This window comes from Elephas maximus, chromosome 12 (assembly GCF_024166365.1).
Source record: "Elephas maximus indicus isolate mEleMax1 chromosome 12, mEleMax1 primary haplotype, whole genome shotgun sequence".
Taxonomy (NCBI): Eukaryota; Metazoa; Chordata; class Mammalia; order Proboscidea; family Elephantidae; genus Elephas; species Elephas maximus.
The window spans coordinates 57,407,122-57,435,116 of NC_064830.1; the positions used below are offsets into that span (position 1 = coordinate 57,407,122).

General features: G+C 52.6%; 1 protein-coding gene across 7 annotated transcripts; it reads right to left on the reverse strand.

Moving 5' to 3' along the window:
* Positions 1 to 122: 122 nt before the first annotated feature.
* Positions 123 to 27,544, reverse strand: NPRL3 (NPR3 like, GATOR1 complex subunit). Of its 7 annotated transcripts, XM_049902870.1 has the most exons (14): positions 27,192 to 27,544; positions 24,785 to 24,854; positions 20,808 to 20,846; positions 17,551 to 17,680; positions 15,336 to 15,410; positions 11,935 to 12,088; positions 11,056 to 11,137; positions 5,741 to 5,878; positions 5,488 to 5,644; positions 3,482 to 3,588; positions 2,961 to 3,090; positions 1,018 to 1,207; positions 396 to 588; positions 123 to 288 (listed from the first exon to the last, which is right to left on the reverse strand). In XM_049902870.1, exons 1-14 carry the CDS (start codon positions 27,307 to 27,309, stop codon positions 123 to 125), a joined length of 1,749 nt encoding a protein of 582 aa, XP_049758827.1. In that variant the 5' UTR covers positions 27,310 to 27,544. The 7 variants fall into 7 exon arrangements, with proteins under 7 accessions (XP_049758827.1, XP_049758821.1, XP_049758822.1 ...); XM_049902864.1 differs by lacking the exon at positions 20,808 to 20,846; XM_049902865.1 differs by lacking the exons at positions 15,336 to 15,410; positions 20,808 to 20,846.
* Positions 27,545 to 27,995: the final 451 nt, after the last annotated feature.

Consider the following 27,995-nt stretch of genomic DNA (forward strand, 5'->3'; position numbering starts at 1 on the left):
GGGGGAAACACAGAGGCTGGGAGCAGTCGGGAAGAGGGAGGAGGTCTGAGGGAAGTACACTGGGGCCATCAGAGACTGCTGGCCCCCCCACTGTTGTGCCTCAGGGCCTGGTGAGCTGGGGCTCACTGCAATAGCGCCTGGAAGACGGCAATGATGGGGTCCTCATGGGTGGTCACCACCAGCACGCTTCGGAACTTGTCAAAGAGCATAAGCAGCTGGGAGCGCCGCGTGTTCTCGTTGTACATGATCTCCTCCAGGTGGTGGCGGCCCCGAAAGTAGTGTAGCAGCCTGGGAGTTGGGGGTACCAGCCTTAGCCCTGCTTGGCCCCAGGCCCTAACCCCCACCCCATGCTACTCACCCCACAGGAGGGTCACATCCCGGCCAGGGAGCCCTACCTGGCGAACATGCGCAGGTCTTCGGGGTTCTGGGCAGCGGGCACGCTGAGGATGGCCTCACGCTCATGCTCCGATAGGCTGGCCAGCAGGTTCTCTGTCATCCTCTTGTTGAGTGGTGAGTCCCCACTGGGGAGCAACTCAGCACTAGAGTTGTCCATGCTGGGGCTGGTGAGGGTCATGTCATCACTGCTGGCTGTGGGGCACACAGGTCAGGGCTCTGGGTTTCCAGACCCTGAGGACCCCAGATTGAGAATGCCATGGCCCCGTCGAAGCCCCTTCAGTGCCCATGAGCTCAGCTGAACCTCATCCCCAAGGTGTGACACCATCTCCATGAACCCCTGGTGTGGTGGTCAACCCAGAACATGGAGCACCTCCCCCTGAGGAGCAGCATGAGGGCCCTGAACAGAGGCTCTGAGTAAGCAGTTCTTGCACTGAGAGGGGAGTAGGGTGGAGTGTGTAAGCACTTGTGTGTGGGGATTACATACGAGAGCATGAGACTGCACGTGTGACTGTGTGTGTGTGTGTGTGTAGCCATGGGAACGTACCCTGTCACTCAAAGTACCCATGTGCCTCCTGGCCCCCCGCCCCCACTGCCAGAAGGATGTCCTAGGGGCCTTCTTACTTGGGGAGCCAAAGCTGAGGGCGTTGGGTGTGCTGAAGCTCCGGCCCCCAACACGGGCAGCAAGGGGCAGATCTTCTTCTTGGGGCCGGGCCTCTTCCTCATGGGGCGCGGCCATCAGGCAGACGTAGGTGTGCAGCTGGACGAGGAGCCGGCGCTGCAGCATCCACACCACCATCTGGATGAGCTGTGTCTGCAGGTGGGGTGAGGTCAGCAGTGGGGAGGGGCTCCCCCACCTCGTTCCCTTCCCAGATGTGACCCCACAAGTCACCTCTGGGGGCAGCCAGGACAGGAAGGTCCCTCACCTTAGAACAGGAGTCCTAGCAGCTGGCCAGATCTGCAAAGCAAACTTTCCCTCCAGGGGGATCAGAGAGCACCCACTCGACCCAGATCACACCTGCAGCGCCCACCTCACCCCTGGGCTGTCCCAGAGTGGGGCAGGATGGCCCAGGTGTCTCACACCCCTCAAGTGACTTCCACCTCCTACTCTGTTACCGCCTCCCCCCAATCACCTCATGGAGCTGGGCCTACAGGGACCCCCTTTCTGCAGTCTGGAGCCAAGAGCAGAAAGGCCCTCCTTCGATCAACCTGAAAGCCTGCACCAGTGGGTGTCAGAAGGAGGCCGGGGACAGGGACCCAGCTGAGGCTGGGTAGCCCCTGGAGTGTGACGCTGACCTCACCCCTGCCCTCCCTAAGCAACAAAGAGTACCCTCCCTGGCGTGCAAGCACTTCCCAGATGTGGAAGGAGCCATGCGGCATGCATCATCAGCATAGACACGACAGTCTGTGCTGACAGCACATTCACAATGTCCTTGCAAAGACCAAGGAGCTGCTTTCTGGGCTGCCTCCTGAGAGGGGCTGGGCGACCAGAGAAAGGGCAGGAAGGGACGAATCATGGTCAAAACCAAACAAAAGGTAAAAGGAATGTAAAATACCTACACTAAAAATCAAAGTAAGAAATAAAACAAGCTTAGTAAGTCTTCAATTGTGTATCCCAACCGCATGCAGGGGGTGGGGAGTCAGGGAGGCCCCAACCTGGGCCTGTGAGGGCCTGACGGGCTTACTCCATCCCTTGAAAGGGCCACAGCCTGGAAAATCCACCGTATACAGACCATGGAAGCTTCTGCCGGAGAGCCGGCTAGCCCCCAGGACTGCCTGGGACGGAGGTGTGTGGACACACAGGGGCTTTCGTTCAGCCCAGCCTCACTCAGTGCCCGGAAACAGCACCAGGAGAGGCTGTGTCCAAGCAGAGAAAACTGGGATGTCTCACTCAGTCTCAGAGTGAACATAGCCTGGCCAATCTGGCACTTACTAACAAGCACTTTACTTTTGAAGATGAAATCTTGAGAATACCAACCACCCATCCCCAACACCTGTCCCATTGGGCCTGCTGCTGCGATGAAGGGACATGGCCAAGTCATAAAGGAAGCCACCGTCCTGGCCACAGACCTCATGCCTGCCACCTCTTAAGCCCCAGCCCTTGAAGGGGGCCCTGGGCCTGTCCTAGTCAGACCCTCTCGGTGCCGAGTGGATTTGGAAACAACTGTCCCGACAATCACATCCTCAAACCCTGTGGTTACTGGGCCCAGGCTCCAAGAGAAAAAAAGCCATCTTTGCCTCCTCAGTCTGGGGAAAACCCCTAGGCAGGACCAACACAACTCTGTCCTCTGTCAAGCTGGGTCTCCAAATGTGCCCTGACTAGAGCTCCACCCACCAATGCCGGGTTGGCCTCCCTGGGGGAAGGGAGTGGCCCAGTGCTGACCCAGCAGAGCATCCACGTCACCCTGGACAGGCAGGCGGGAAGTCACTACAGGTCAGGCCTCAAAAACAAAGCTTGCAGCAGCAATGGTGGCACTGAGGGTCCCTGTGGTCAGGACTGCCAGTGGGCATGGGGCCGCTCTACCCGCAACTGCCACACCTGGCCCCCCACAAGCTCTGTGACTCACCTCCGGCACTGGGGAGGCCAGGGGGCTCCTGAATTCCGATAAAGAGACAGGCAAGGAAAACTTGGCGAGAACGGACGGCAGGTCGTGCGACGGGAACTGGCGAGAGAACTGTTCGGCTAGTGGAGAGTACCTGAGCAGCAGGCAGCATGCGGGGGTCAGCAGCAGAACCCCCACACTGTGTTTCAGGCTTCATGCTGAGCTTTCCAGGGAACTGTGCCCTGCAAGGCGTTGCAGGGATGGCGGGGCTGCGGTCTAGCAGCAGTAAGGGGTCACAGGACCCCAGGGGAGATGGCACACGTCCACCTGTGACACTGCCCTCAGCTAGGTGGAGCTCAAGGACATTCTCTGGGGTGGCCAGAGCCAGAACCCCTTAGTTTTGGGCCTTCCCCTCTGAGCACAGGCCACCTGCACCTCCCTAGGGTACAAAGCTGGGACATGGGGCATGGGAAACCCACCCCACCCAGGCTTCTTCACCCAATTCTGCACTGACAGCCGCTGCCACAGCAGTTCGGGGCACTCACAGACACACACTGGCGTTGGGTGACAGCATGTAGACGTTGTTCTCACACAGCGGGTAGATGATGATGGCCTTGCCCCAGTACACCAGGTGGGCTGCAAGCTGGAACACCTGTGGGCACAGATGGGTGGCTGGGAGAGCACCCCACAAGGCCCTCTGACACCTGGTGCTGTCTCACCATGCCTCAGCCTGAGGCTGTCCTGACCCTCACCCCTGGAACACAGGCACCCACCAGGGCCTGACATGGGGACAGTCTCCACATTCTAGACCCTCCCACAGTTGACCAGAGCCTGTAAACAAACACTATTTTGAAAAGCACAGACCTGCCCATCCTCAGTGTGCTCTCTGGCTCAAGGCACACCTGGGCTTGGCTGAACTGCCTGTGGGGCCAGTGCCATCACCCCCAGAAGTCAACAAGTATCTACAGGGCTGGAGCCCCAGGAGGCTATGTACAGCCATACCAGGAACAGACACAGGCAGAAGCCACCAGTAGCAAATGAGGGCTGCAAGGAGGCCAGGCAGAAAGTGAAGGGGATATGAAAAGGATATCAAAGCTCTGTTCAACGCAGCTTCCACTGCAAGGGCAAGGCAAGATGTCAGGACACATGGACTTTACATCAGACAGCCCTACAGACAGAGCAGCCGGCTCCTTTCACAGCTTAAATGTGATCAACAGGCATGTCCTGGGTGCCTCTGGGACCACTCCTGCAGCTCCATTCACTCTGCAGCACTGGCCTATGCCACACTGATGCCATGCGATGGTAGGACAGATCTTGTTGGGTTCTTCCATCCAGACGACCATATGGAAACGGCCAGGTTGAATCTGGTCAATGCCCTCACAGATGTGGCTCACAGGTGTGGGGGGAGAAGTGAGACAGAGGAGGAGGGGCTTAGTATGAACATAAACCCGCTGCTGTTGAGCTGAATTCCAATTCATAGCAACCCTATAGGACAGCATACAAGTGTCCCCATAGGGTTTCCAAGGCCGTAAATCTTCACGGAAGCAGACTGCTGCATCTTTCTCCTGTGGAGCAGCTGGTGGGTTCAAACCACTGACCTTTTGTTTTGCGACTGAGTGCTTAACCACTGCGCCACCAGGGCTCCTTTACTATGAACAAGAGACCTCAGAAAGGCTTCTTTGGGAAAAAGACAGCATGCTTTGGGCCTCGTGGATGTGAGGGAAGAAAGGTACTGGGGGCTCCCACTTTCTGGGGGAGCAGCTCAGCAGGGATGGCCAACAGAGCCAGAGGGGCCCACATCCCCCCAGGGCTGCCCTTTCCCAGCCTGGTTTGGAACTCTGGGTGCCACGTTGGCAGTGCTTGGTGGGGTCCCAGGACTGGGCCTCTGCTGCCCCCTGGTGGCCACACGGTGCACACTGGCCCCTGCATTTTCTTCACAGCCCTGTGTCTGTGGACCCTCCACTCCTGAACCCTTGTCTGGCCTCACATGCACAGTGCCTACTGCCAACCCCAGCCACCAGTACCACTGCCCTGCTTGGTCCTGAATGCTCCTGAACGACTAGCAAGGTCAGTGGTCTGTTCCCTAAGATCGTCCCCTCAACGGCCTCTGCCCACAGCCTCTGGCTTCCCATGCTTTTCCTCACCTTCAGATACTGCACCCAGACCTCAAAGCACTGCTGGCTGATCACAGACACAGTCCAGTGGTCAGGGCCATGGGTCTAAGCCAATGCCCTGCACTTAAGTCCTGGCACTGAGTGTGGCCAGAACCTGGTCTGAGCTTCCAGGCCATTCCCCCCGTAAGGTGAGACTGCCCAGTGTGAGGCTCTGTGGCCTCAGCAACCACACGTGCTCCTGCCTGAACTGTGCCCCCAGCCCCGGCATGGGAGTCACCTCCCTCACCCCTCATACAGCCAGCACCACCCTCGACACACAAGGAGGTCAGTCCCATGGACCTGAACCCGGTCTGTCTGACTCAGATACCAGAACCTAAGCCTAAACCAAAGACCGCCCTGCTATGGGAGACCCCCTTCACCCAGGCCCTGGGCAATACCTGCAGCAATGCCAGGTCAGCATCCTGGGCCAGTTGCTGCAGGTTCTTCACGGCCGTGGTGGTCTTGATCACGCGCACCAGGGCCGGGGAGCAGTCGACGGGCAGCTGAGCCAGCAGGGACTTCTCATCGCTGAGCAGCAGCAGGGCGTGGTAGGGGCTGCAGGCAGAGAACACAGAGGTGTACAGGGCAACTGGAGCCCATGAGTGAGGAGAGTCTGCGGGGTGAGAGAGAAGGACCATGAGGGACACTCACCGGATGGCCTTGAGGCTCCGCTCGATGGCTTCAGGTGGGATGAGGCTCGCAGCCACATAGTGGATTTTGTGGGGCAGGCAGAAGCTCACCTCCAGCCAGTTGTTGATGTGGAGCTGCACCACGCCCGAGGAGCAGAGGCTGCAGTGGGCACAGGGGACTCTGGGTGCAGTGTCCAAGGCGCCCCCTGTACTCCCAGACACATGGTCAGGCTTGCCAGGGGACGTGGGGCAGCCCGCGAAACAATGTGTTGGTAACCTCAAACTATTTCTGGCAGCCTTGGAATCTCTAGTCCAGCCAGAACACCTGGCGCTGCCTCTGTCCTGAGGCTGAAAGCACTGCACAGGGTGAGAACTGGGCGCACTCCTGCCCCCAGGCTCCTCGGGCCCCCTCATCCACACAGGCCCCAGCCGTGACCAACAGCCATACCCAGGGCCTGCCCTGACCCCTGACGGAGGCCTAGTCACAGGTGTGGCCAGGCCGAGGACCTGTCTCCAAAAGTGAGGGGCTGGCAGGAGGGCCCAAGCAGGTGATGCCAGGTCCCATGAGAGCTTGCTGGTGCTGGCAGCTCCCCCAGTGCAGTGCTGGGTCCTCTTACCTGCAGAGATCAGCAGCCACTGTAAGCGACCCATCAAATCAGCCTGACACCTCTGCAGCTCCCACATACTCCCCATCTCAGAGATGGTGACTCCATTCCTTCAGGCCCTTAAGTGTGACACTGTCCACACCCCACTTTGAACCATCGCCAATCCCGTCTGCTCTACCTGCAGAACACAGCCAGAACCCAGAGCACCGCCCGGTCCTGGCTGCCCTACAACACGCCTTGACCCAACATCCACCTTCCGTCCAACCATCCGCCCTCCATCTGTTCAGCCCTCCATCCACCTGTCCCAATGTCCCTCCCTCCCTCCATCCGTCCGTCCATCCACCCACCCACCCATTCCAACATCTATCCATCTAGTCCTCTGCCATGGCCCTGCCTCAGCCATGAGCCCCATGTGACTGGCCAAATCTCTCCAACATTCCTCCAGCCCTGTCTCTCAGGCACCCCACTTGCCGACACTTGTGGCACCTTTGCTCCTCACGTCTCTGCTTGTCTCCCAACCAGAATTCCAGCTTGAGAGCAAAGGGGACTTTGGGTCCCATTCACAGCTCAGCCAGCACCTAGTCAAGTGTCTGGCACGTGGCAGGCATGCAGAAATATTTGAGGAAAAAGAAAAGTGGCTGAAGAACCCCTGCCCGCTCTGGGTGGCCTGACTCTGCCTAGAAGTCCATCCCAGAGGGTCCTGGCTCCAGACAGGATGTGTGGTCCATACCCGTGGGCAGGGTTTAGGCGTCAGGGCTACCCCAGGTCTGGCCCCAAGGGGAGATCCCAGGTGACCCTGCCTGGCCCAGCCAAGCTGAGAGAGATAGGGAGTATCGGCCACAGGTCCAGGCCAGCTATGAACAAGAAGAGAGTCGCTGACAGCACTGAACCCTCCACACAGACATCCCCAGGTCCAGGGGGCTGATTTCCTGGTGGGCCACACCCCCCCACCCCTGCCCCACTGATGGTCTGAGCTGCCTCAGGGGAGTGGGGAGGGGGTTGGTGTTCGAGCCTGAGCCCAGATCCCTCTGTCTAGAGGGCTTTGGGTGAGGCTCCAGGAGGTCCCTCAGTGCCTGACCTGGGTCCCCTCCCCAAGAGCCAGGTGGAAGCACAGCTGGCTGAGAACCTCTGGCTCCACTCAGCACAGCAACCCAGGGCTCCTGCCACCACGACTCCTATGAGAGTCCACTTCTCCACCCCCACCCACCACCTCTGTCCTCTGCTCACTGCCCCTGCCCTTTTCACCCTGGTCTGCTATGCCCAGGGGTCAGGCCTGACAAGATACCCACATCCAGGCGAGTGGGGGTGGCCAACACTTGCCCCAAGTCAGAAGGCAGCTAATGGCCCCTCAGCCTCTCTGCTGCGTGCAGGAGGGTAGAGCTGGTGAGTGCGGCCGTGTGCCTCCCCACGAAGCCTGTCCAGTGGGCCGACTGTTCCACTGCCCTCCCACAGCCCCGCTGGCAGCATCTGTGGTCACGTATCGGCAGCAGCGACAAGCCTCCATTCTCTCATTTGGGAATGGACGAGAGAGGAAGCAGCAGAAAGAGAACAGAGCACAATGTGACCCTCACTGTCTGAGGAGAACCCCAGCACTGGCTGTCACTTGCCACATCCTGTGCAGCAAATGCTGTGGTTGCCACGCTTGGGGACACCAGGAGCACTGGATGCCACCTCCTCCAGGCCTCAGCTGCCACAAGAAGCCCTTAGGAGCAGTGGCCAGAACTTCCTGGCTACAGCTGGGTGGGGAGGCCACTCAGGACATAGTCCCAAGTCTGCTGGGGATGATGGGGTCACCGGCTGACTCCACAGTCTTACAGGGTGAGCATGAGGCACCAGGCAGGCTAAGATGTGGGGAAAGACCTAGGGACTGAAAACCAAAGGGGCCTGGATGAAGGACCACTGTGGCTTCTTCAGAAGAGGGCACCAGCCAAGTATATTGGAGTGGACAACGAAGGAGCTCAAGGATGGGCACCACACTCTGTGCCATCACCTGCAGAGGCTGTGGCTGCTGGGGCACCTGTGCTGCCCTCCACTAAACTTTGCACGTGGCCGGGGAGTTATCCAAGTGAAAACACAGGTCTGTTTAAAACACAGCTCCCAGGAGCTGCTGCAGCACCTAGAGTCGGAAGTAAAGAACATGGAGGCCTGCCTGGCTCTGAGGGACCACCTGCCTCTGTGGGGCCACACCTACGCAGTGCCATGTGTATCATCAGCATTACCCAGTGTGTTCACATACCAGATTGGGCATGAACCCCTGCTCTCGGGGAGACTAACACACCATCCGGGGTGCTGCAGCACGAGCACTACGGGAGAGGGAACACGAGGAGCAGGATAAAGGGGACGTGGGTGGGGCAGGCAGGCTCAGGACAGGCTTCAGGCGTGTGTGTCAATAGTGCCGGGGCTGTAAGGGGACATGAGAGACTGAGGCCCTACAGTATGAGCCTGTGAAGCGTGGTTCCCTCCACATCTCCAGAGCCACCTGCTCTCAGTCACACTGTCACCATCTGTTCCCTCAGCTTCCATGGGATCTCACTTCCGTTTCTCCAGGCATGCTTACCCACTGGCCTCTGCCTCCCTCCAGGCAGCATGTGTTGAGGCTGGTGCCACTTTGCAACTGGAGATGCCAACAAAGCCTCCAGGAGGCTCAAAGGGTCAGGGGCAGACCCAGCCTGAGTCCCTGAACCCCGCAAAAGAGACCAGGAACGTGCCTGCCACCACCACTGGCTCCCAGAACCCCCTGGCTTGGGGTGAGCCAGGAGCTGCCCCAGAAGTACGTTATGGGGAGGAAACAGAAAAGGTCTGTCTGTGCTCCTAAGTCAGTAATTTTAAGATGAGACCTTTCAGCAGAGAAGGGCCTGGCCCTACAAGCTTTTCTGTGAAGCTTTACTTCTCTTTGCAGGGCTACTGATGAAACACCTGGCAGGATGACACTGCGCACTGAGGCTCGCCAGCTCCTCCAACAGCTGTGGCCCGTCACACCCAAGCCTGGAGCAGGACCACAAGGGCAGAACATAACTTTCCAATATGCCCTCACCTCCACGTTCAAAGTGGAATATGACACCTCACTCCATTACCCTCACAAGTCGACACCTGGGAAAGAGCTTTAATTCCTGACTTTAGTCCTTTCTGGGCTCTCCTTTGGACAAACACTGTATTGCCTGCCCTTGAACCCCTCTGATCCCAGCGCCTGGAGCTCTTTACCTCTGGGCTATACTTCAAAAGGCCCAACTGAAATTTCAAACAGAATTTTATATGTATGTGTATTTTTATGGACACAGGGACTATGATACTCAGGATGTTTGCAAAGGGCCAGTGGCCCACGCTGCCTTCAGACATTAGCAGTGTGCAGGCACCTCTGCAGCCATAATGCTCCAGGCTGACCACAGGTGGCACTCTCCAAGCTATGGCTCCCCATAGGCCATTAACCCAGAGGACGGTGTAATAAGTCACTGTGTGACTCCTGTGACCCCTTCTATCAGCAGCCACATCTGCTCATAGCCACAAGTACTCAGTGTCGGTTCTACCACCCTCGTCTGCACATCAGGAGCCTCAGCTTTTGGTTTCTGTTCTATGCCACAAGGGGGTGCGTGTGCTCTGCTGCACCACGGTGGCATTCACGAAGTCTCTGCTCCCTCTCACTCAGACCCAGGCCCGTGCAAGGGGCACAGTGTGGGTGAAAAGAAAACCACGTCCTCTAGCTGGCACTGCATCTCAGTCTGGCCCAGCAGCAGGCTGTCCTGGTTGCCATTAGCTTCTAACTTCCCAATGCAATCCAGACAAAAGAAATCACATTCCGGTTTTTCCTTTAGAAATGTAAAGTTGATGGGTTGCCTTTTTTTAAATTCCAGGTTAACGTGGAGTCTAATTCTAATTGAGGGATGCAGATTCCCCACTCAGAATAAAGCTACGTTTTCAAAGTAAGGGATTTTTGGGACAAGCAACTCAAGACTGGAGGGCGGTAATGATCTTATCACAGAGAAAACTCCAATGAGATAATGTGAAACACAAAGACAGGGATGGACCACAGGATCGCTGAGGCCTCCTTCAAGGTTCAGGTACATGGGGCAGAAGGGGCCAAAAATCAAAGCATTCCCCCGACAGGGCCTGTTTCAAACTGCCTGATGGCAATGGGGACAGCCCATACCAAGAGGTCACTGAAATTAGGTCAAAGATGGGCAAAAAACTATCTGCAATTCATATCACAAAAGACAGGTGTCCTTCCTGTAAAGACACCTACACATCCCGACAGTAAGATGAGGCAGGGAGGTGGCGGGTGGCTCCAAGAACATGAACACAAGTCATGGCTGCTTGAAATACCATCTCGCACCTAAATAAAGTTGGTGCTGAGCCACCCGATATAACCAGAACACCTGTGAGGCTCCTGTGACATCTTTTCCTGACAGTTGCCGCCCTCAGACACTCAACACCCCTAACCCCAACTTCTCCCAACACCTAGCTTCACCCGCTGACATAGGGGTACAGGCTCGGGCCCTGGCTCTGTGTCATGCTTGGTACATACCACTTTCAGATCCGCACACCTAACTGCAGGTAGTGGTGGAAATGGCCCAGCACTCGTAAGACAAAGGTGCTGGCACTTAGAATGGCAGCTCGGTGGCCCACAGGGCCACCTCTTCTTGTCGCCCTTCACCCTGACCTCCAAGGGGCTTTCAACATCCACAGAGAAGAGAAACACCACCCCAAGGTGGCCTGGGGGCATGGTTACCTGTCTTACCTGTCATATGCTTCCTTGAGGTCCCTGGCCAACTTGCACTTGGGCAGGATGTGATGGAAGGGGGACTGAGGGCCTTCGTTTGCTGCAAGAATCACAATACAGGATTTACAGCTTCCAAACCAGGAAACCTTTATAGGCCACAACAAGGAACATATAAAAAAAAAACTAAGTAACTTTAAATCAAACATCAGGAAATTCTCCACTACGTTTTCATAAAATCACTGCAGCCAGCTGAATCAAAACTAGAGGCAGGCCGATCTGTTCAGTGTATCATGAAACATGTATGTTTAGACTTCACTGGGCCCACCTTTCAGCACAGGAGCACTTCTACTGCCACTCTCGGAGAGAGTCTCCACAGACCACCAAACCCATGCTTTGCCTTCTCTACCAGGCACCCCTACTCCACTCCCCACCCCACACATAAGTTTACGTCATGCAACTGAGTTTCATGACTGAAAGTCTTTTACTGACCCTTTTTCATGAATCTCTAACACACAAAAAAATATGTACTTAAATTGGTATTTTTTTTTACTTCCTGTGACCTCAAGACTCTGAAAAGAATGATTAAAAAAAATTCTCATGAAGTCTGCATCACTACAACTATAATTATTATAATAATTCACCAAAGCATGAATATACTTCAAATTTTGACAGTCAGTAATCAAAAATGCAAATTCAAGGTCCAAGAGCTTTATTTGGAACAAACCCGCTGAGCAGACTTTCCCAATATGACACCACAGGCACACTTTAAATCCTTCCTCTCACTTCCAATCACCTAGAAGACTCCTGTACCCCGAGTCCTGCCCAGCGTCAGCACAGAGGTGGGTGGTATAGGGCCAGGAGAGCAGCTGCACCCTGACTGCACAGGGGCACACTCACCGTCAGACATGGCAGAGACCTCGTCCTGCAGTGCCAGGATCAGCTTGGCCTCGTGGGTAAGGTACTGGCAGCGCCTCTCCTCATGCTGCAGCACCACGGCGATGCGCCGTGAGAGGGTGTGCAGACAGCTGATGACCGACGGGTCTGCGTTGGCCTGCAGGGGTGGTCGCACACAGCTCACACGCATGCGCGGGAATGCAAGGGTGGGGGAAATTGGATAGGCACAGGCAGAGCTGAGCCCTACAGGAGCCCACACGACAGGACCCCCCACTCCTCTTCCTCAAGGCCACAGATGGGCCGTTCCCTGCATCCCTTCCCGAGACTGTCCTCAGAAGTGACGGCAGCACCTGAATATGTGGCCTAGCGGCACGAGGTATAGAGGTGTGGTGGGGACAGCCATGCCTAACACTATCCTGGAAGTCACCGCAGGGATACAATGCAGGGCTCTGCGGGGTCCCCTGTGGGTGATGCCACATGGTGGGGCCATGGTGTTGGGGCTGCATGGGAGGGTAAGGGGAGGCCAACTACCACTTGGGCCCTGGCCAGGGTGGCCCAGAGAAGGGCTCAGGGCACAGACCTGCCCACCCACCTGCCATGTCACCTGGGTCCCGGCCTCCTCATTCAAAGACAAACCACGGCTACTGAGACGCAGAATGTGGTCAAACATGTACTTGGAGCAGTAACACCCAGGGCAAATGCCGTGCAGTGCTTATGGCCATGCCTGGCCTGCAAGATGTAGAGGCAGAACCAAAGGCTACATCGCAACAGGGCACACTATTATCCCAACAGGGCACACTACTCCAACCATTCCCTTAAACACTTTCCTCCTGAGTGTGGGAAGCTCTTCCCAGTGGATCCGGCCCCACTCCCATGCCCCACCTAAGCCAAGCACTTAGTGGAGGTATGTCAGTTCTCAGTAACGAGATGAGCCTTGCCTTGGCTTCTGGAGCCTATCAGTGCCACAAGTGGGCCAGGCAGGTCTAGAAAGGTGCTCCAGGAACAGATAGTGGGCTGCTGTGACTCAGGGTTTCAGGAGGCCAACAGGACTGATGAGTCATTTTATGGGTGGAGGGGAGAAGGCAGAGGGACGACTGGTGCCACTGATTGGGGCCTTAGGTGCTGCCTCCCCAGTGCTTATCTGGTAAGCAGGCCCAGGCCCACATCAAGGGCCATAGTCGACCTCTGGCCCAAACCCAATAAGCCTGAGCTCAGCAGGCATGTTTTCCACCTGGAGAGAGTCAAACAACTCAAACCTTGGCAGTGTCCCACCTGCTGGGCTGTGAAGGTAACAAGTATGCTCCCACCCCAGGCAGCAGCCTTGCACCTTCTGCGTCTAGGGTGTCCCCTCAACAGCCTCTCCCCTAAAGGTCACAGGACTGGGGCCTGGTTTTCTAGGGTAAATACGATCACCTCAAAACAAAATACATGTGAAAAAGATCCTGGGTAGCAAAACTCCCCCAACCAGAACAGGGTAGGACAAGGATCCTGGTCACCTGACTACTCCCTTAAAGAACAGGTCACACCAATGCTGTCTGTGGGTGAACACACTAAGTTACTCCAAGACAGGCCATCCCCAGTGGAAGTCTTAGGGCCATGCACCTACCAGACACGACAGCAGCAGTAAAGAGTACAGAACCGCACCCTCAGCTGTTCTCACCCCAGAATCTCATACTGGGGAGTGATCAAGCTTCAGAGCTGATGTCCCGTTGGCAGACACTCAGGCACAGAGAGCAGGTCTGACTGTCTGGACAATCAGGTTGGGGGCAGAGGGTGTTCTAGGCTGGCCGGGATTTAAGAGGCCTTGTGCTGGGGGGGCTAGGCTTGCGCCTGGTCAGACAGCCCAAGGCGAAACATGTTTCAGCAACTGGGGGCATTTTCAACGGAGCTGATGCCAGCGTCTTGTAGTGTATTTTTTCAGGCATGAATGGAGCATCGTGGCATAAAATAAAATGTCGATAAAGAGTTGCAGTCTGAAATAAGTCAGGGTGAACAGACACAAGGTCTGGGTTTGCCTGAAAATACCTGAGCAATGATAAGCGAGAGGAGGAAGCAGTGTAGTCAAGGTGCAAACTCGATGGTTATGAACCTCAGACGGTGTGTGAGGGCTCTTCAAATCGAGTATACATTTTTATACGACTACTGGAAAGAAGGAAAAAATCTTGTCTACCCTAAAAGACCAACTCTTGGCATTATGAGATTTTTCTCCCCTTCACGCACATATAGCCAGCTGAAGTCCTGTGCTATTTCGTTCCTGTTGCACCTCTCCAAGGACCACCTTGTCCACGTCTCTGGCCTCTAACACCCACGTGCCACTCCACGTAAACCTCCGTGTCTCAGGACCCCCAAATGTAGGACACTGGGTTTCCAGTGTAATTATGACCATTAAAATCTTTGTACAGTCTTACAACGTGCACACGTCCTGATATGCTCCTGAAGTAGGACTGTGGATCAAAGGACCTTCCCTCACTGCTCTCCAGAAGGGGGCCCACCTGCACTGCCCGGGGTGGGGCCATGATGTCCCCCATTAACAGTGCTGACAGGGACAGTACTGTCATAGTTTGTGTTTGTTTATTTAATTCACTGCACTCTCTGGTCGTTTTACAAGGGTAATGTAGAAAGTTGATGCCAGTGTCTTTCCCGAACCTCATACCCCAGGGACAGCCCCTGGTCATGGGCAGTGCTGTTTTAACTTGTGTCCTCTACTCACTAGGAGGGTGGCCATCCAACAGGGGCTTTTCTCTGTCATGGCTATGACTGAACCATCTGCACCCATGAGCCTCTGTGGAGAAGACCCTCCTGGAGCCTTGGTGGCAGCTCACTTGACAGGCCCTGTTTTGCCCCTCTGAAGGACTGCACTTTGCTCTTGGTCACTGAGGCCTGGCCACCACCCCTGACACCCTCTGTACATAAGCTGTTGGGCAGAGCCACGTGCTGGCCAATAGGACTCTCAGTTCTCTGGCAAAAGCTGACCCCAGGGCATCTGTGACTCTGAGGAATCCCCTTATTTAACCATCACTGAGTACAAGTGTCTTCGGTACCACCAAGTCCTTTATAACATAACCCTGGCCTCACCCAGGGGTGCATTTTCTGTTTGTCTGCATCTCTGTATCTTGACAGCTTCGTTGAAAAGGAATTTCCTATAACTGGTCAAGACATAGCCTGGGACAGGGCTAGGAACTGCCTAATAAGCAATGAGGGCTGGGTTCTGTCTGCACCCAGGAGGGCCTGTACCACCGGAGAGGGCTACACCCCAGGAGGGGGCTCTGCATCCCAGAAGAGCCACACCTGCCACATTCTGAATTGTTGAGTCAAGGACACACTCACGAGAAATGATCTGCCTCCTCTCCCCTCTGCCTCCTCCTCCCTAGTCTTCACTTCAGCTGTTTACACAGACCACTCACCCTCAGAGCAAATACCACATTAAAAAGAATCATTGTGGGCGTCTCTCTCTTTGGGGACGGATCTGTTTTGGATACCTGTAAAAGAGACATAATTCTATAAATCAAAGCCACAGCTTCCAAGAAGAGTTGTTTAGAGCCACTGCGGTGCGATGGATTGCTTTTGTGTGGCCCTTCCCGCTATGGTCTTGGAACGCCCACCCAAGTGCAAATAGGGTAATTGTGGCCCACCAAGGGGACTGGTCAGTTTTGCCATCCCACTGGGCTTGAAATGAGCCACCCCAAGGTGCGAAAGAGAGGATCCCACCACCACCAAGGAAGGAGAACCAAGAGCACAGCGTGTCCTTTGGATCCCTCTGCTGAGAAGCTCCTGGATCCAGGAGACAGAGAGCTATAACACTGAAGATAGCAAGAAGTGGTGGCAGAGAAATGGCAGCAAGAGTGACCCATAGGAGAAATGATACACGGAGCTTCCCAGCCTAGGCAGCAAGAAAGCTGAGTGCCTAAACCAACAGGCTGAGGTTTACTAGTGGAGTGGGGTGCCTCTCAGTACTTACCGGCAGAGCTAAAAGAGCTTTGCAACACTTGCCTGAGCAGGGCACAGGCTGAGAGGCCAAAAAAAGGCATGCCTGCAGTATGACCGGGAAGAAGCTGTCCCGATGGAAAAACTGTATCCTGAGCATTCCTGAATCTGAAATGTAACCTGTTACTTCCCTAATAAACCCCATAATCGTTGAGTATCATCTGCGAGTTCTGTGTGGCCATTACAATGAATTACTGAACCCAGCAGAGAAGTAGAGAGTGCCACGGAAGGGACAGCTGGCATCAGAATTGGTAAAGATGGCAGAAAGAGGAGGCATGCCTGACTTCCGCCTCATGGGAATCAGCCTTGGGTTGTTAATCTTGAGTTTCCTTCCTTGTGAAGTTAGAGATAAGACACCACTCTGTTTTTACAGTCATTGTACTTCAGGCCCAGGAAAATGCACCAGGGTGTAGCAGAGCCAGAAGAAAATAGAGTTTGGGGTCCCTGAGAGCCAGGCACATGCTTGCCACACGGAGAGGCAGAGCCAGGCTACCCATGACTACAGGTGGAAGGTCTAGGGCTGGGCTCAGTGGCACAGGACCTTCCCATGAATGCAAGTGCTCAGAGGAGCCAGGACAAAGTGGGGCTGGAATGGATGGAATGCTGTCTGCCTGACCCCTCTGTCCAGTGTCTACCTGGGTCCACCCAGGCTTCTCTGCAGGTGTGACAGCACTCACAACAGTGCCCAGGGCAGCAGAGGCCTGAGCAGGCCTGGGCGAGGCAGTGGCAACTGCCTTACTCAGAACAGCCTTTCTCTCTGGACCCTGCTCCATCATCTCCCCCCACCTCCTCCAAGGGCTTACACCTGAACTCTACAAAGCTGATTCCGGTGTTGCCAGCAGACAGCACTGGAGCTCTGGGACCCAGGGTGGGCAGCTACAGGCAGGCACCAAATTTCTGCTCCTTTCCCCACAGGGGGATGGGCCACGTCTGTGGGGGCCGCAGTGAGGCAGGAACATGGCATCCATGGCCACATAGAGCACCTGCCAGGCGAAATGGGACAGCCTCGTGTCCCGCTACACCCAGCACCCAGGAAACTCCTTCCAGGCACTTATTTAAAGAGCAGGCTTGGGATCCCACACAATTCCTAGATCGTGCAAATAGGCCTAAATAACATCTCTACGTGGAAACCTTTCAGATTCTGCCTGCAGGGTCTTAGGAGCTGTCCTCTGGAGTGGCCAACAGGGACCTGGCATCTCATCCTGGTGAAACTCCTCCAGTGCATATAAAGAGTTTGGCACTATTGAAGGTGCTCAACAGCATTAGTTCTTATATCATTGCATAAGTAAGAATAAATGCTTGCGCCACTTCATAGAAAGTTCAAGGGTTTGTCAGACACTGCTTAACTCATTTCCTTGGCCTCCCTGGAAGCAGACATCCTTACGTGAGGTACAGCCAGAGTCAGCATAGAACCAGAATACAGAGGACTTTGCAAAAGCTTGGGGTTGGGATTGAAGCAGCTGGCGGTGAGGAAGGCCTCTCTCTCTTTCCCCAGTGTACCCCCAGAGCCTGTAACGATGCACAGCGCAAGCCACTGTTGCAGGAATCAGCCCTCAGCGCCAGGAGGGGCCGTGCCTGCCCAAGGAGAACTGTCCCCGCCCAGGGAGAACTATCCCTGCCCAGGGGGAACCATACCTGCCCCAGAGCATGCTGCAGCAGCGTTGGGTGCCCAACAAACCGCACGTTATCTATCTTCAGTTCAAATTTTTGGCCACACATTTCAGACTTGGTTGCCAAAATTGTTGCCAGAATAACATCTGAAAACCTTAAAATTAAAAAAAAAAAAGAGTAGAGAGGAAATAAGTTAACACATGCCACAACACCATGCCCACTGCCCCAGGTTTCAGTAAAGGGCAGCTTCATGGAGCTGCTGTGCCCCACTGCAAACAGGAAGTGTCTATCAGTCATCTCTGGGGTGATTCCCAAGATCAGGAACATTAAATCACCAGAATTACAAGGTGGAAGGGCGCAAGAAGCAGCTGGGCACGTGCAGTGCAGTCATTTCTCGGTGCTTTACGAGATTCAGGAGGTAGATAAGGCGCAGGTGTGCTTTAGAAGGAGGCGCATCAGCATGAGCTGGCCCTGCCCTAAAGGTTTGCTAAGGCTCAGGGAGAAGGGCAGCTCTCCTAGTGTGACCGGGTCTGTGACCAGGTTGGCACCCCTCATCCAATGTCACCACAGGAGACAGGGGCCTTGCTCAGTATAGGGACAGTGCGCTAAGGAATGCCTCACAACTCAGCCTCCTAGTTCTTTCCTTATTGCGAATGCTTAAACCTTCCACTTTGTATCAGGAAGGAAACTTTTAAAAATGTACAAATTTACAGGCCCACTACAGCCACAACTATTTTAAAATGATACTAGCATAGGGATAAATATGAATGGGCACCAGAGAGAAGTGAAAACGGTTGTACTGTGAGTAAAAACAGTTTGTGGATATCGGCACTGCCAAACTCCCAGTCAAGGTGTTATCTGTACACTTTTGCCTCCTACTGACACCCTGCTCCCTCCCACCTGAAGGGGAGAGGCTGTGTGTGGATGGGCACTGACCACAGCCCAAACTAGAGAGGGAGGAGACCGCGCCCATTTCCCTACTCATGGAAAGCATTTCTAACATCCTGTTCGGGAGATCACATGCTCTTGGGGACCACATACTGCCCCAGGCAGAGAGACCCCTACAGCTCCTAAACCACACAATGGAGGACAGATGCCCCAGACACCTTTCTTCTGGGAGACCCTACAGTTGGGAAGGCGACAAGCTAATGGGATAACTAACACCACGCTAACACCATAAAGCCTGTTTTGTGATGAAAGGGGGACATCTGCTGCAAACTGCTGCTGCACTTCAAACTGTTAGAGCAAATGATGGTGGGATAAAAGCATCTAGGAAGGGCCTTTCCTCCCAGGTGCCCCAACATACAACAGGGCTCCCTGCCTGCTGGGAGGAGCAGCCTCTTGAGCCCAGTGGGGAGGCCCAGCACTGCCAAGGCTCTGGGGGAGCTGTGCTGGTTTCTGGGCATTGGCCAGGACTCACGAGGTCCTCTAACCATCCAGGGTGGCCCTGGTGGCTGAAGAACACACCAGTGCCATAGGGTGTGGCCAGGACTGCAGCTGGGGCTCCCATGATGTCAGTGTGAGCGGGGCCGGGATGCTCAGCCCAGGCTTCTGGGCTGCCCATCAGCATGTGCCTGGAATGCTGTTCTCTGCTGTGATAAAACCAGAGACGGAAGAGTCCAGCATCTTAGACCAGACACACAGAAGGTGACACATGCTTCCTTCAAAAACTTCAAAGGAAATCCCTCTAAGTGGCTTACTCTGTCCTAGAACTCCCGTACGGGGTACGTGGTCACGATAAGGAAGAGTGTAGCGAATTAAAACCAAACACTTCTGCTTTATAAACTGATCCAGTGCCAACATTCCATGTCCCATCCAAACAGCACCCGCAGCACTGCCCAGTGACTCCGGAGACACGCAGATAACAGAGAAATGACCTCGCCCTCGCCAGAAAGCTCACTTTTCCTGTGATAGCCAAAAATCTCCACTGAACCATGGCTGTTATGATGAGTCATAGACAGGCCCCAAACTCAGTCACCAGTCCAGGGGCCTGATGTAGTTTGGCTGTGGACTGGGACTTGGGCTCCTCAGAGACAAGCAGAGATGCCCCAGTTCACAGCTATAAATACCCGATTCCCAGGTGCCCTGCCATAAGCCAAATAAAAGTGCTTCCCCCTGGGCCTGGAAAGGGCAGGGAAAAGGCATGGCCGCCAGGGTCTGCAGTGAGAGCAACTGGGTGGCCAAGAGCTGTAAGAATCAAGAACCACGTTGTCCATGAGGCAATCTCAGGACTCTGGGCGGCCAGCAGGGTGGTGACTGGGCCTGTCTTGCAGCTGAGCAAGCCTGGCCCCCCACAGAAATCCACTCACCGCAGCTTAACATTTTATGTTACAATGAAAAAATGCTTGAGTAGCTTTATACTTTACATATGGTAATAGAACATACATAGAAACACAGAATATGTCATGAGATAAAAAGCACAATTGTTATAAACAGCAAATTAAACCATAAACAAGTGACAACAGTGATTTGCAAGTTTCCAAAATTACAAAAATTCTTTTCCTTTGCACTGATGTAAATGTAATCGCCTGGTACATGTATTGCAACACAGAAAACTAGAGACTCCTGGAACATCTTGGAAATTCAAGAAAAACAAACTTAGGAAAATGAAACCACGTAGCTGGAAAATCAGCCAGGATCTCCTATCCCTGCTGACACACCTGCAGTCCGGCTTTCTGAGGCAGCCTGAAGGATCCTCCAACCACCTCCCTGCTGGATGCTCACGCACGCTACCTGCACAGTCTGACTTAGTCACCTCCAACTCCCAGAAAGAGGACTGCTGTTGGGGGAGGCAACCAGGACAGGTGACTCAGGAAAGGGGGGGGTCCCATCTCACCCACAACCCCGTGAACAAGTTGTCTAAACTCCATGGAAAATGTCTTTGCCTGAGCATCACACCCAACATCCACCCTTGAGAGAGGCCCCCACCAAACCTCTGAGAAGTGGAGAAAGGAGTGGGGCTTTTATCAGGTGGAGAGGGCTGGGAAGATGAGGACTCGCTGCTGCTTCCCCACCTTCAGGGCTGCCCCCAAGTGGGGGCTGAGGCTGCCGCCAACCATGACTTGGCCCCTTGAGGGAAAGGAAAATAATACAGAGTAGCTACATAACCCAGGGTGGAGGAGAGGGCAGAGGGCCATGAGACCGGCAGTGAGGTACAAGCCAGAGCTGTGTGCTTCGTTAGTTCATTCTTTAGCATTGAGGAGATCAGGAATTAAGCACAATTACGAGACGAGAAGGAAGCAGGACTCAGGCAGAAAGACGGTGGGAGGTCTTGGTCTTACCCTGCAACCAACTGCTCATCGGTTGGAGGACAGGGCTCGCTGGAATGGGAACACGACCATCAAGACCAAACAGAAACACACTGCTTTTAGAAACCATGAAAAATTACAAGGTGTTTTATGAAAACAGTATTAAAGTCTAGCAGAAGCACCATCATTAAGCTTAAATGCTGAGTGTCAAAGCCAAGCAACTTACCGGACAGGAAAGAAGATACAAAAACATTCCCCACCTTGAACACCTGTCACGCAGTTTTCTTAGTAAAGCTCAAACTCTGATATGTACATACAAGCTGGCGCGAACAGGAATCACTTTTCAGCAGCAAGTGTAGGCTGGAGGACTGGGTCCAAACTCCAGCTCCACACATATTAGCCAGACGCCTGTGCACAAGTATTTAACCCTTCCAAGAATAGGTTTCTCACCATCTCCACAGGGACAAGGAAACCCATATACCTCTGAACAGATAAATACCATCAGCCCGGTTCTGGGGCTCCTGCAGCTGCCCAAGCCCCTCTGAATGGCAGGTGGCCACAGCCCCAACAGAGCTTCTGCACAGCCCCATGCAAGGCAGTCAAGGCAGAGCTGCATGTGTGTGCACACAGGATCCCTCGGGAACTTGTACAGAGTGGAACTGGGAAGTGTGGTCAAGTCAGAGGACATGAGCTGTCTGCTGGAAGCCTGACTCGGTCCAGCTTTTGGAAATGCACACAGCACAGGGCTCGCTCTCCAGCAGCTCCAGTCCTCCGCCCATCAAGCTACACACTATCAAAGGTTAAAACGTTTCATGCACTTTCTGCAGATCGCCCAGAGTCTGACAGCTCTATCTCCTACAACTAGACTCATCACAATGAAGCCTTCACCTGCATGGGAAGTGGGGGTTGAGTGGGATCTGGAAGGAGCACATGGGGTTTTCCACATGCTGGCGGCATCCTGACCAGGGTGTGCTTGTGTCTGGCCCTCTGAGGGAGGCAGAGGCAGGGGTGCCCCACAACCTGAGGCATGGACTACACTATCATCCTACCAAGGGGATGTGGCTCACAGGGTAGGGAGTCTTCCGAGGACCACACACTGTTGAAGGCAGAGATGAGATCAGGCCGAGATGAGATGGAACCTTGTGCTGCCTTTGTCACTCCATGCTGACCTACGGGGACCAGACAGCCACAGACACAGTGGCTGAGGGCTGAGAGAGGGTAGGAGATGCCCAAGCCTGGAGGTGATGCTGCATGTCTGTGCTCCGTGTGCTGCCCTTGGGCCCAGAAAGTAGGAGGCATCTCTCTAACATGTCATGTAAGAGCTCTAAACCCACTCCTTGGGGGAGAGCTGCACAGAGGCCCTGGAGGAGCCTTGTGAACGCCCAGCTGAGGCCCTGCATCCCACCCAGAACCCGACTGTGCCCTTAAACTGGACCCATGGCTCTGAAAGAGGTGGCCGGGCCTAAAGAAGTCAGTAGTGCCTGCCGGATTCCTCCTACTGAGAGCTACAGGATGGGAACAGAAACCACTACAGGTCAGGAAGGCCTTCTGAATTGTACCTAAAGGAAAATGAGTTCTGACTATGTGATGCTAAAACAAGTTAAAAAAAAAAAACTCCCCAAGCCACCAGCACTCCTTTGAGACAGTGGTCAGAGCACTGCTCGTGACTGCCTGGAGGAGGACAAGAGACAGCCACCACAGCAGGAGGGGGCATGCCCATAGCTGGACAGAACATGCCCACGCCAGCCCTTCTGAGGGGCACCAGGCTCTCTCTCACACCTCTCTTGATGGTTTCTGCCCCTACAGGTGTGGGGGACCCATGACACCATCACGGAGCATCTGGCCCCTAACACCCAACCAAGAGGAACACTACAACTTTTCTGAACTTGAATGTCAAGTCTTAGAGACAATGAACAATGTCCATTTTCTTCTCTCCTTACTGAGTTCTAGAAAAGAAAAAAAAAAAAAAAAGTGACAGCTAATTCCTATGCCTTGATACATAGGTGATTCACTTTATAAAACCAGCCCACTCTCTAAACCAGCTCTGTCCAACGGAACTGAATGTTCCAAATCAGCACCATTCAGTCACATGTGGTCACTGAGCCCCTGAATTGTGGCTAGTGCGACTGAGAAGCTAATTATTTTATTTCAATGAATTTAAATTCAAATGGTCACACTGGCTAGTACTAGACAGTGCAGCTCTGTGCATTCACCTCCCTAAGGAGGGCCATCACCACACTCACAAGTTACTGTGCAGCCTGTTAGCATCATTTCTTTCTGGCAAACTGACAAACAGGGATATCCTGCTGGCTTCAAAGAGAAAACCAGCTCTAACAGTGACAACCAAGGAAACCCCAGAGAATGGGCTTGATGCACCTTTACTGCACCGCTCCAGGAAGAGGACTCTGAACTATGACAGGGGTTCCCACAGGTGCCAGGGAAGCAGGGGGTGCCAGCAGGCTTCTTTAACAAAATTAAGCAAGAGGGGAACTGAACCCTAAGGTATTACTCTCCATCTCTGAAAACAGGGAGGTGGGGGGAGACATTAACAGATGCTATAATGTGTTAAAACTATCAAACGAATTCATCCTTAAATTTAATAAAAAAGATTCTAAAGAGAAGCAGCTGTTTTAGGGGGACTATTCCTGTCTGTGGGCCCCATCGACACACCCACAATATATTACTCCCTTCTCACGATTTTCCGTGTTCATTAAACAGTCAATTAATTCCCTGGAAAACATCTTCCTGGCTATTTTGGTTATTTCATTATATACCTCTGAAAACTAACCATAGGAGTTAGGTACTGCAGGCCCTTCCAGAAGACCTTCCACGCAGGCTGTTTCAAGAATGTTTTCTGAGTATGTGACCAGCCTGAGCCTCAAGTCTGCTGGTGTTCAAAGGAGTCTGGCAGAAGGAGAACAGCGGGCAGGGGTCAGCCCTGCTCAAAGCTGGTCAATGCGGGCAGAGAACAAAATGTAGACACCAGTGTGCAGGGGGCTAAAAGCTTTCTAGGCACCTGTGACAAAAAGAGTATGTCCCAAGTTGCTACCTTTAAAGGACAAGACAGCCACAGGACTCTACATCGAGCAGAATATTCCACACACACCCCACCCCAGGCCCCTCCTGCGCATCTCTCTTCTAAAACCAGCTCCCCTTGGAGATGGTAACTAGTCATGCTGAGGGTTCCCAACATTCCCACAAAAAGAATAAAAGCCACACTTTTAAAACTGTATATAGCTATGGTCAATGTGCTGCCTGTGAGGGAACTGGAGAGGACACTGGATGAGCGTGTTGTACGGCAAAGGCCCAATTTAGAGGTCTCAGCACTTTCGCCCTGGGACAGTGAAGGATGAGTCCTTTACCCCTCGTAGGGGACCCAGGACAGGCAACTTATAATCTTCTTCCCTCACCTGGGCTTGTGTTATCACTTACTAAGCTTTAAAATCAACATAAGAAGGTAGAAGTGGTCAATTCTGATGTTTTCCACCCTGATAGCTCTCCCCAGAGACAGCAGAGGTTCCAAAATTCAGGAAGGAACAGGGCCCTCTTTTCATCTGTGCCCTAAAAGAACTTCAAGGCTCAGACTAGCCCAGTCTCAGTCCCGCCACCCATATCAAGACCTGAGCCTGGCCAGGCTGTGCTGCATATGAGCCTCAGGATCAACCTTGGGGTCAACCTCAGGACACGTGCAGGAGGCACAGTGTCTGAGGACAGCACTGGGGTCTGCTTCAACTTATATCCTTCTCATAGGGCATTAAATGCCCTGCATGACATGGCCAGCTTTACCAACCACACAGCCCACAGCTGGAACATATGCTCAAATTAGGCAGTGAGGCGGACACTGGCAATGCAACTACAAGCTCTGAGCTATCTGGAAGCACCAACTTAACATCTGGAAAAAGAGCAGTGGGTTTTTAGGGGAGAAAGCATCTGGGGCAGAAGAAGGGGGGCTTTGTCAAGGGCTGGCAGACAGGACTGGCCCAGTTCTGAGGTGGCAGCAGAGCCCTTACCTGGAGTCCCCGTCCTGGTCCTCAGAGTGGTCGCCTGTGCTGTTAACAGCATATCTGCTACTCGGCTTATCTGAGTGAGGGCAAAAGGGGAGAACAGCTGGGAAAATGGATTCATCCACATATTAGTGAATTATGGAGCCATTAAAAGGGATGGTTTCCCAGGAGTTAAAATAACATGGGGAGATGCTTTTGCTACCACATTAAGTTTAAAAAAAAAAAAGGGATTAAATACGTGTGTGTGTGTTTGTGTACACACACACAGACACCCTCTCTGTAAAATGGCAACTAGGTTGGAAAAATCATAGGCAAAAGGATTAATTTTTAAATGTTCATGTATGAATAGCCTTCACATACATAAACAATAATAATTTACAATGGCAATTTTAAAAAGTTTACACACCTAGGCATGAACCTAAAAAGATGAATGCAAGAGACACATGAAGAAAACTCTAAAATGCTAACAAGGGAGACAGAAGTCTAGAAGACATACCATGTTCTTGAAAAGGAAGATTCAACATAAAGATGCCCTTTCAATACGTTTAAAGCTACCTTCAATAAAAATACCAACAGTTTTGGGAGTGAGGCCTAAAGCAGCTGATTCTAGATTCACATAGAAAAGTAAGCAAGGATAGCCAGAACAATCCTGAAAGATATGACTCTGAAAATAGGAAAATATGCTCACTCTCATTCATAAGTGAAATAAATGCACATTAAATCTACTATGAGAGAAGCAAAAGCAGGAACACAAGCAGAAACTTATAAACCAACGTTCATTGCAGCACTTTTCACAAAAGCCAAAAGGTGGAAACAACCAAAATGTCCATCAGCAGATGAATGCACGGACAAAATGTGATGTATATACAATGGAATATTGTGCAGCTATAAAGAGAAATGAAGTTCTGACGCATGCCACAACATAGATGAGCCTTGAAACCATACTGAGAGTGAAATCGGTCAGTTGCAAAAGGACAAATACTGTATGGTCTCACTTATATTAAATAAATCTATAAAGGCCAAAGATTATTAATGGTTACCAGGAGTGGGAAGGAGAGAGAAAGGGAGAGTTTTTGTTTGGGATGCACTGAGTTTATGTTAACGGTGGCGGAATATTTTGGAAGAGGATAGTGGTAATGATAGTAAAAAAAAATTTTTTTTTTTACATCATGAAAAATGTAATCAATGTAAATAAATTGTAAATGTGGAAGGTATATTGGCAAATATTTTGGTGTGTATATTTTCATCACGATAAAAAAAAAACACCTATGAGATACAATTTCTCACCTATCAGATTAGCAAAGATGAAGAAAGCTGATCTATTAAAAATAAAAATACTCATTATCCTTTAGACCCAACCATTCCACTTCTGGATTCTATAGATAATCAGCAAAATGACATATATACAGTCAGCAGCACTGTCTGTATTAACAGAAGATTGGGAACAACTTAGCATCCATCAACAGAGATTCACTGCAGTCATTAAAAAGAACAAGGTTGCTCTGTACATTTTGATTTTCTATCCAACATGTAAAGTGAAAAAAACAGGATCAGGACAGTGTGTATGGTGTGCTATCACTTGTGTGTAGAAATAAAAGTTCTGTGTATTTACACAGAAGGTTCTGAAGACATGCACAGGAAAATGGTAATACTAACTGCCCCCCAAAGGGGAACTGGGTAACTGGGGGTCAACTGTGGTAAAGAACTTCTTCTTTTCATAACCTAAACCCTTTTATACCTTTAAAATTTTGTACCATATTAGCAAGTTTAAAAGTAATTTTAAAACAATTTTTAAGTTAAAAATCATTCGTAATAGTGAAAAACTCCAAGTATCCTAAATGGCCATCCATAGGAGAAGTACGCAATGATATGCTGCAAGAAAGAATGCCGTTGATCTCTATTATACTAAATTGGGAAGGGCTTCAAGGCAGGTTGCTCAGTGGAGAAAACGGAGGCTGCAGAACAACACATGTATGTGAGGGAAAAAACCTCCTATTTTACCATGAATACAGATTTTTATCTATCTACAGAAAGAGCAATTACCAAAATAAATAATTCTTTCTGAAGTGCGGAAGAGGAGCAAAACTGGGGGGAGGTGGTCAAAGAAAGCTTCAGACTTATTTGTAATTTTACATTTTTTCCAGATGAATACATCCACACAATGTTTACATGTTTAAAAATATAATTCTTAAAAGACTGGAAGAATGACCAAATGTCTGCAATAGTTGCTTTGGCATAGTGAGTTGAGTGATTTTTTTCTTGTTTCTTTTCTATACTTCCACACACTCGATGATAAGGCACCGACGTGCATTCAGGAAAAGAATGCAAGACCCTGACTGAGAGGGGACAACCGCGCCACTCCGTGGCCACCAGGCGCATACGTGGGAACGCCCGCTGCCCAGCGCCCACTTACTTGTCTGGGACGCTGGGTGCTCCTGGCTTCTCTGGAAGGGGTATCTGAACAGCAGCTTATTGCCCCTGCTCCCTGAGCTCACCAGAATCACGCTGATGGGGCTGGTGTTGTCCCCCATCCTGCCGTGGGAGATGGTCTGAAGTAGTCACACCCAAGAACACGGGGGTGGGGGTGGGGGCGGAGGCAAAGAGGGAGCCCTGAGAAGGGACGCGGGGTCCGAGCGGGGTTGAGGGAGTTGGGGGTTGACCGGGCTGCGGCTACAGGAAGCCCCAATAGAACTGGACCGGGGGCGGGGCAGCTACACAGCCCCGGCACAGTAAACGAACTGACGCGCGGCCTGCGCAAGTACCGGAAGTGCCTTCTGCCGCCCTCGCGAGACTTCGGCTAAGAGCCCAAATGCGGCACTGTAGGAGCCCGGGCACCAGAGGGGCGTCTGCGTGGGCGAGAGCGGTTGTGCGCAGGCGCGGGGCTTTTTCCGCGCACAGTGTGGCACTGCCTTCCGGTCTTCGGAGGCGGAACCGGGGCAGTTGCCCAGGGGGAGGTTCTCGGCGTTTAAGACAGCTTTTATCTAAATGTTGTTTTCTTCACTTATAAAAGTAACACTTGCTTCGGGCGGAAAGTTCAGCTTCGCTTAAAAGTAAAAAAAAATCAATTCGAAGTATCACAGACCTAAATGTGAGAACTGAAACTGAGGAGAAAACGTAAATCTACAATACACATGGAAACCAACGTTTGTTGGTGGTTACCTGGATGGAGGGGGAGGAGGAGTCACTCTTAGATTAAAAAAAAAAAAAAGTTGCCGTG

Excerpts from the sequence above, each read along its gene's own strand:
- NPRL3 (XM_049902870.1), bottom strand. The coding sequence starts at position 27,309 with ATGGGGGACAACACCAGCCCCATCAGCGTGATTCTGGTGAGCTCAGGG. Across the intron at positions 12,089-15,335 it reads ATGTGGTATTTGCTCTGAGG|GCCAACGCAGACCCGTCGGT; the intron begins GTGAGTGGTCTG and ends CCACCCCTGCAG. Across the intron at positions 289-395 it reads GACCTGCGCATGTTCGCCAG|GCTGCTACACTACTTTCGGG; the intron begins GTAGGGCTCCCT and ends CCCAACTCCCAG.